Raw genomic sequence first — 9,613 nt, forward strand, 5'->3', positions numbered from 1 at the left:
TTTTCCATTCTAGAATTGAACCTGCGACCTACAAAATTTCAATAAACCTACCGGTACCCCAAAAACTTACACTATATTTCAGATAACACTATATTTATATATGCTATAATTCTTTTTCTAATTCCATAGGCGTAATAACACATTCGGTGGAGACCTTCGCGCGACGGACATCCAACGCGGCCGGGACCACGGCCTCGGCAGCTATATAGCTACGCGTGCCGCTTGCGGGCTCCCCGTGCCTAAAACTTTCCGTGAAATGCGAGATTTTATACCTAAAGAGGTTTGTTTTCACATTATTTTATATATAGTTTTTTTTTAGCTTTACGATATATCCTGCATGTAGCAGGGTAGGCTGATTGTGCGTAGTGTTAAGACACTCCACTACCTACGTTACGCAAATTTCAATGTTTGTGGGTATAAATATTTGTTCCACTTTCATTAATTACTAAACTGATTTAGATAAAACTTTACAGTAATATTGTTTATCGCAATAACACATATGCTACAATTTAACTAAAGATTTTGTATAATTTGGCTATAATGTAAAAAAAAGCAATTAAAGCGGGTGAAGCCGCATGTAAGACACTAGTTTAATTCACTGCAAGTACATATACAAATACAGAATAACTTATATTTATTTAACGAAATACGTCAACAATTTGCACTTCAATAATTTCATTTAATTTTAATTAGCTTCCTAACCTATACATAATAAATGACATTACAAAGAGGAAAATAATATGAACAATAATTATATTAATTGGATGATATATCTGTACATCTTACAATCCATCTCCATGGTGACATAATGATCTGGGGCTTCATGAGTTCAGATAGTTTTCCAAGTGTTACTAAAGCCGCAAAACTTTAGATGTACGTCATTTTCACTTTGCACGAGTTTAGTAGTTTTTTGTTTGTTTGTATTTGCCGAAGTATTTATATTTTTAACCGACTTCTGTAAGAAAAGGAGGTTATCAATTCGACTGTATTTTTTTTATGTTTGTTACCTTAAAACTACATAACTTTTGACTGGGTGAACCGATTTTGATATTTTTTTTTATTTGAAAGGTAAAGTTTCCCGAGGGATCCCATGTTTTTTTGGTCCATGTCTGACAATTTATGAGAAAATCACATAAGTCTTAATGTGTATACCTATTGCTCATTGGTAATACTTTAATAATATTTTTGTAATATTTTTAAAGTTTTATTGCATTTCAGTCATTTGTTTTAGAACCGTGAACTCTACTCGTCGTTGATATAGTTTTTTAATAAGTAAACTGATTTTTTTCCTATATATCTTTTTTTCCTTTAAAAAAACATCACAGGTACCTACCGCAGATAATAGAGTTAACATACAACAACAAATATAATAGACAAACAAAAATACTATCTTACCATATTCTTATATATATGTACTACGTTCAAATAATTACAAGCATCAAAACACTTTATACTTTGTATCCCCTCTGCTTACTTCTCAAAGGAAACTGCTTATATGGAATTGACAAAACTCTACTAAAGAATAAATAAAGTTTCGGGTAATTTAGTAACTTATTTAGGGCAAATAGTGTAATTAAATAATATTGATTTTATTTAAAATAGAATATATTTAATGAGCAGATTTTATTTCAACAATTGGTTGATAACTTTTCTTGAAATAGTTTGATGATGAATATATTTCTCTAATTGGAAATATATGTCATTTATATGATTTTTTTCAACTTCACGCTATGCAGGGGGAGGAAATATTTCCTGTCCTGTCCTGCCTTTACAGTCACACGCTTGTACCCTAGTGCCACAACTGGCCCTATATATATAAGATAGATGTTTGTAATTATGTATTTCGCCAAAGGAGTTACAGAAGCTAATTAAACGGTAGTAAGGCTTAGCGCGCACTGGTAACTTTTGTCACGGTGACAATAAATTTTTTGTCACTCACATGTCATCATACTTTTCTCCACTGCGCGCACTTGCGATGACAGTGACGAAATTTTTTACAATTGATAAAATGGATCTCGAAGAGATGGTTGTCTGTGCACTTATATTAAGAAATAGAAAAAAAAGCAAATGTAGAAAATGTTGGCTTTCAACTTTTCATTTGTCTTAGAGCAATGGCCTCAACTCAATTTCGTCAATCTGTATTGTCATTGTCTATTTCATCTTCATGAAAACACACGTTTTGCCTTGGTGATGAACTTGACGCCATTCTTGAAATAAAAATTCGGTGCTGCAATGCAACACGCTGCTGTTTCATGTTTATGCGGAAGACGACTAGTATGGAAACCGCAAGGGCGAGGTGACATTTAGTTGCTAATGCGCGCACGGGCATACAAATCTATGGACGCGGTGACAGTTGCGTCACGGGCGTGTTGCCGGCCTCCGCGGACAAAAAGTCACCAAATTGTCACGTATCCAAATGCGCGCACCTTCATTTAGTGTAATGTACACGGTGACAGTCACGCAACAGTCACGGTGACAAAAATCACTAGTGCGCGCTATACCTAAAAGAACATCGATCAAAGTTAAATTTATTACTATTTCATATCTATTGAAAATGCTCTATATATTATTTATTCTCAGAATTTCCTTAGTTTAGCAATTGTTAATAATATTATTGCTATTATCCAATTTCAATTTCTATTAGATCTTTTTTCTTTATACTAAATAACAGTCGTTACAGATGAATGATGCTTTTAACAATTCCATTAAAGCCTAAAAGGCGTCTAAAGAAATAGCGTAATAAAACATTTTTAATGCCGAAATTTTCTACAAAGGAAACATTTTTCCCGGTTATTATTTTGTAATATACCATACAGACAAAAAGAAAATCGCTTTGATTTTATTCATATGAAATTTTAACAATATGACCAATTTTTTTTTATAATTAAGATGAAATATGTATAAAAAGTTGTCTTGGCCCATGAGGGGATCGAACCCGCGACCTTCGCGTTATTAGCACGACGCTCTAACCAACTGAGCTAATGGGCCGTTTGACCGTAGATTAAAATAAGACATCGTATTTAATTTTAAATTGTAATATTATCAATAATAATGATTAAGCATTCTATAGCAAAATAACTGAAGAAGTAACTTTTGTTTCAATCGTTTTTGAAATTTTTAGTTAATTAAAGTGACATGCAGTAAATTAATTTCTAATAACATAAATAACAACCGTATTCAAGTTTATATTGTATTCCCCAGAACATTCACTCTTCACTTTTTTAATAGCTTCACGCTATATCCTGTACATAGTAGGATAGATATAGGGAACCTGGGAACCTACTTTCCGCCGAAAATAGAGGCATTCAGTATTGAGTTGCGGAACCCACGGGAACACTTACGTATACTCACACTTTATACTTCCCTTAACCGGTTATTATAGAAAATTTACACGTATTAAAATATTTAATAGTGAAATAAAAATTTTATAGGTCACAAAGATACAAAAGCATACAAAAAGAATATTTACGATGCAACTTTGTGGCTTCTCTTGAGAATTTAAATGTGCAAATGTTTCCGCTAAAGATGCACGACATGTTATCTCTTCTCTGAAGAAATAGCTCTATGATTTTTTTATGTATTTTTCTTTAAAAGGTTGTATTACAATGTTTTCTTTTTCTTACTTAATATCAATGAATGAAACGTCGCTGACAAGTGTTTGCAGCTCACATCTTTATTTTGACGCCCTGAAAATCTTACCAAGCTAAAAAAATCTGTTCACAATAAAAATATGTTTTTGAGTAGCGGAACTTAACGCCGCGCTTTGCCTTGAGCCGAGCGAGGAAATCAAATATTTTAAATTTTCATTTCCTCGAGTGGCTTTTGGGTATTTCTATGTTAATAAGAATGCATACTTGAATTTTTACCACTCATCGACCCTGTATTTGGCCGATAAATAGAATAGCTTTTTCTTTGAACTGAATTATTTTTATTTTATTTTTTTTGCCTATCCCGTAAAATGCGGGCGATGTGTGAAACTCAAAAAGAAGATACTTTACTAACACCTTAGGGATTACGTCATAGTAGCTGAACACATTTCAACCAAATTCGTTCAGTTTCTTTCAATAGTACACACACCTATATAAACAATTCATAACTATTGTATTATTAAACACAAATAACGTCTACAATAAATAAAATAAAATTTAACGAATAATAAAATTATAGACATATCTTTAAAGGTAAATAATAAAAATATTATATTTAAAATAATAATACGTATGTGATAATAACCATATTTTATAATAAACAAAAGTTATAAATCGTTTACGTACTTACAAATTACAAGGCAGATAGAAAAAACAATTATATAAACGCGGCGTTGACTTACGCCAACAAAAAAGCAATGTCTTGTAAATTAGGCGTAAAATGGACAATGGACTGTCTTAACACTATATACGATTCATACTTTGATATTATTATATGAAAAGAACGTAGCTGCTTCTTTGCATATTTTCTAATAATCAAAATATTTTAGTGCAAAACCAAATTTTTTTATTATTGGGAATAAATACCCACATTTGGAAATAAACATAAAACTGGTCATCCGGAACCTTTGGAACCCTCTTTTTGCAAACCAAGTTATTGGCTTTTATTAAGTTATACCCTTTTCTGATTGAAATTTTATCTTTATAGCGCTTATTTTATAACTTCCCGTATAGGAAGTACATGTTGTAAATAGAATATTAGGTTCTATTAGGTTCATTCTAGTAGGAAAAACTTCCTACTACATTTTGTTTCTAGATTTGTGGTGCTCTAAGGTCGTTTATTTGTATAGTACTTTTGCAGCAACATTTATCTCAGTCTGGAAAGAATTTAAATGAGTGTTTAGAACTAACTATGTGTAAGGTTTTGACCTAAAACTCGAATGTCTTTTTTAAGCAGAAAGGAGGGAAGATTTTCTTTGTTGAATCTTACAATAAATAATATTAAAATAAATATCATATCATTAATTAAAATTAATTATTAATACGTTACTGATTAAGCTTCACATAGATACTTTTGCTTAGATACTTGCGCAGGGGCACAGATGTGCGACTGTAAAAGCGACGGTTGTGGATTCGATTCCCACTGGAGAGGATGATGAAATATTTAATATTTTCATTTCCTCAACGAATTTTTTTTCCTGTAAGGGAGCATAGCGCGGCGTTGAGTTTCGCCATCGAACACTTAATTGGGAACTTAGTGTCTTACAATAAGTTCTCAGGCTCCCACCGGGTAGGTACTAGGTTGCTATGTACGGAATACAGAGTGAAGCTAAAAAAATATATAAATATAAATTTACATATATTATGTAAAACATTATTCTTTTTATAAACTTCTCTATAAAAATCCTGCACGTAGCAGCGTAGCATGAGTTTAGTTTGTTATTCAGATGGAAATTGAAATGTGAAAAGAGAAAAATTGAAATTTTTTAGTACTGTTTGCGAACGCGACATGACAGTGTTTCCTAAACTTTAAGAGCACACTCTGACAAGAATATTTATTCCACAGTAGAATATTTGTACTTGTGCCAATTTTAGTCAAGCGACTTTGCTATAAACTACTAAGAGTTCGCCACTTTGTCAAAGAGCAAAATAGATTTTTACATATGTGTTTTTGTAACTGTTTAAAAATATAGAGACATTTATATATGAATATTTTTTTCAGAATTTTTAGAATGATTATTAGAACTACGTAGAATTTAAAAAATCCACTATTTATTAGGTTACTGTGGTAAATAGTGTTGGTGTTACATTTATATACTTTGTTACGATATTCCTTTATTTATATGTATGTAGGTACACTGTTTATTTAGACCAATAAATTTAAAAAAAATAGAAAAAAAAAGATTGATCCCATATTATTATTTTTTAATACATTTTTTTTTACCTAAAATAAACCAGTATTGTATGTCTGTGCATATTTTATGTATGTTTTCGCAATAAACGATGAAATTACATATCGCTTATATACAGGGTGGAATTGTCTGCCCCACTTTAAATGAAACCACAGTTTTAACTACTCTATAAAAGCCTAATATAATTCGGAAAAAAATAATTCCCAAAAATGAAAAAGTTATTTTTTCAAACAAAATAAATGATAAAATTATCGTTTTAAAATAAAACGCCATTTGTAAAGTATAACATAGGCACGCACACACTTACCTGTCAAAGCGGCAACGTCGCATACGTATGTGTGCGTCACACGAAATACAGGTATGGATAAAAATCGTGAAATGAAAAAAAATTCCTACGTCCAAACTGTTGAGGTACCTTCATTAATTTCTTAGGTGTGGGTGTGAAATATATTACCCTATATGCAGTTTCAATAAAAGAAGCGCTGCCTCTTCCATCCTGTATATCCTATCCTATATCTTATAAAACAAAGTCGCTTTTTGTGTCTGTCTGAACTTTCTAACTCTTCTTCTTCTAAACCACCCAATGGATTTGGATGCGGTCTTCACCATTAGGTCGAGTATTTCTCAGGGAAGGTTTATATATAGTTTATTATTTGTACATTCTTATGTAAATTAACATAAATACGACAAATGTGTCTAAAGTCCTACCCGCTGAGACACTTTGGCGCATGCGCTGCTTTAATGGTAAACACTACATGAAAAAAATGTACTGGAGTATTGTTCCTCTTAATAAGATCTACAAAAAAGTCCGCGATGGCATATTCGTATCTTTTAAGAATAACGTGTAGTGATCATATTTCTGTCTAAAAATAGAAATTTCAATATATTTTTTATTGTGAGGGATATTTTTCCATAATGGTATTAATCCTTATCCTTTAAAATACTTTATTAAATTTCTACGTTAAACGAACATAAAATTTGCTTTTTAAACTATTTCGAAATTGCAAATAGTTTTAGAGAAAAACGCATTTAATTATTGACACATCACGCCGTTCACACATCAACTGTATCGAGTCAAGTTTCACTTATCCCGTACTCTCAGCATATAAATAAGTATATTAGTTACGTTGGCCATTTAATGTAGATCAAAACTGTCTTTTCTGTTTTTCATTTTAATAAGTACTTTAGAAGTTGTTACAATATCAAAAAATCCTTGCTGCGAAACGCGCCTCGCGACGTTATGCTTATACAAGCGAGTCCGCCGCGCCCGCCTGCCTTACACGACTCGGTGGTTCAGTGGTAGAATGCTCGCCTGCCACGCGGGCAGCCCGGGTTCAATTCCCGGCCGATGCATTCTATTTAATTTTCGTCACAGGCAGCCACGTAGTGCTTGCTTTTCATCAGGAACAGAATACCCTCTTCAGCATTAACCACAAGCTCGAAAAAAAAAACCCGCCTGCCTCTATAGCAACGAAGATTTAGATGCATTTGCACGTATTGGATAATTCGAGTTGAATGTATTATTTAATGTCATTTAACTATCTAAAAATAGTAATTTAAATATATTTTAATAAGTACTTGAAAAGATTAGTAGCACAGTTTTAAAATTACGGTACCTACTAAAAAATCCTTGCTGTGTAAAACAATTGGAAAATCCTTATTGAAACTACGAAAATGCGGGTTGCATTAGGGTTTAATTAATTTTCACATTATCTTAAATGCTTTGCAAACATACATTATATGAATAATTCAGTAGTAAAAGCGGGCGAAGCCGCAATAGGGTCGCTAGTATATATATATATATATATATATATATATATATATATATATATATATATATATATATATATATATATATATATCATACAAATATTAATTGTTTACAGAATGTAGAAATATTGAAAGCAATATATGAAAATCCCGAAGACGTCGACTTGGTAGTAGGAGGCTCTATAGAAAGGAACGTGCCTGGGACACAAGTGGGACCAACGTTCTTATGTATTCTCACCGAACAGTTTTACAGAACAAGAACTGGAGATAGATTCTTCTTTGAAAATGGCGATCCAGAAATTGCTTTCTCATTACGTAAGTTTACTATTGAAATGTATATTGTTATATTTTTAGATATAAAATGTTACATACTTTTAAATATAAAATATGATAATATCTTAAAATATCTAATTAATATAGCTACTATTATTTTACCCTAATAATTGTTATTAATAAAAAATAAAGTTTTTATTAAAATATAAAAAAACATATTAATATCATATTTGTTATTCAATTAGAACAACTGGATTCTATTCGACAAGGCGCATCAATTGCACGAATATTATGCGACAACAGCGATGGTATCCGTCACATGCAGCCCAAAGCGTTCCAGCAAATTTCATCTGGGTAAATATATACTTATATATATGAATAACGATATACTAATTTTGATGTAAGGATTTAAGTATTTAAATAGAAAGGTTTTTTGAAACTTCACGTTTTATCCAACACGCAGCAGGGTAGGCAAAGGGTAGGATAGTGTTAAGACACTCCATTCTTAATTTTCGACCGAATTCTGGAGGCTTTACGTCTTGAGTAGCGGAACTTAACGCCGCGCTTTCCGTCGACACTGGAGCTCAGAAATTAAAATATGAAACAATTAATTTCTTTAAATAGGAATCGGCCACACAACTTGTCGCATTTACAGACTTAAATCTTTTTTCCAAAAAATCATTTTCTTAATACAAAATAAGACCATTCAGAACGACCAGGCTCTATTTCAATTTTCATTAACTTTTGTTTAACTTTTACAGGAACATGCCCGTGCCTTGTGAGAAATTATCTTCAATTGACTTATCTTTGTGGCAGGATTTCAAGTACCAATAATGCGTTTTTATATTTATTATTTGTACATACTATAACAGTGTTAAAATAATTTAAGGTAAAATATAAGGTGTTTAAATAATATTTGTATGAGGCCTATAATAATATTAATAATTATTGTAAATGTGAAATAATTCCTGTAAATGGTATGTCCATGTTGTGTTTATTTACATAAATGAATGTTATATCTGTATTTATTAATCATTCGAAGCTTTGGCTTTGCTACTGAATAGATTTTGATGAAATTTTAATGAATTAAAATAAAAAATAATGTTTCTATGAAACTAAACTGCTAAAATTCTATAAGACATATACTACATGTACATACACTACCTACATATATGTAAGTTTATATAGTTAATAAAGCTAACATTTTGGAGAAAACTATTTTTTGTAATTATATAATCTATTCATTTAAAATTTCCTTCGCTCTATTACTAACTATGAACTTTAAGCTGTAATATATTTTTTTACTTTTATTTTTCCCATAATTGTTGCGTTAATGTATTCTTATAAAATATTTCAATTTTGTACTGTGTGTTTGTTTATAACGTATGAAATAATATTGTAAATAAATGTTTTATAAAGATATTCAAATTATTTAACTAAATCCTAATTTTTTTCTCGTACTAAATGAAAAATTAAATATTTTTCTTATTATTCTATTTTTTATATTTTGCCGTTCATAAATGTAAAACAGAATCTAATTACAAGACACTATCCTCCACTATCTCTTGTTACCAGAGCGGAAAAATGAAAATATCTCATTCCTTTAAGTGGAAATGGAACACGAAACAACCATGCTTATAATCAGCCGCTGAGCCATTGGACCACTGCGGCCTCTTAAATACAACAGAAAGAAAAGAAGGTGACATGTAAGTAATGACCTATGTCAAGGTC

The 9,613-nt window shown here is 31.1% G+C and overlaps 1 protein-coding gene and 1 non-coding gene across 3 annotated transcripts in view; one reads left to right on the forward strand and one right to left on the reverse strand.

The window, feature by feature from the left end:
- The window catches only part of Pxd (Peroxidase), a 56,395-nt gene extending 47,507 nt beyond the window's left edge, over positions 1-8,888 (forward strand). The window contains exons 11-14 of one of the 2 annotated variants that reach the window (XM_085207451.1): positions 130-280; positions 7,726-7,924; positions 8,128-8,236; positions 8,644-8,888. In XM_085207451.1, the coding sequence (XP_085063577.1) occupies positions 130-280; positions 7,726-7,924; positions 8,128-8,236; positions 8,644-8,716 (532 nt within the window). In that variant the 3' untranslated portion in view covers positions 8,717-8,888. The remainder of the gene's footprint in view (positions 1-129; positions 281-7,725; positions 7,925-8,127; positions 8,237-8,643) is intronic. The other variant, XM_085207452.1, reaches the window with a different exon arrangement.
- Positions 2,915-2,988, reverse strand: TRNAI-AAU (transfer RNA isoleucine (anticodon AAU)). Its single transcript has one exon. It is a non-coding gene; the product is annotated as a tRNA-Ile (tRNA).
- Positions 8,889-9,613: the final 725 nt, after the last annotated feature.

This window comes from Heliconius melpomene, chromosome 3 (assembly GCF_056956725.1).
Source record: "Heliconius melpomene rosina isolate 202511_hmr_F chromosome 3, ASM5695672v1, whole genome shotgun sequence".
NCBI classification, from domain to species: domain Eukaryota; kingdom Metazoa; phylum Arthropoda; class Insecta; order Lepidoptera; family Nymphalidae; genus Heliconius; species Heliconius melpomene.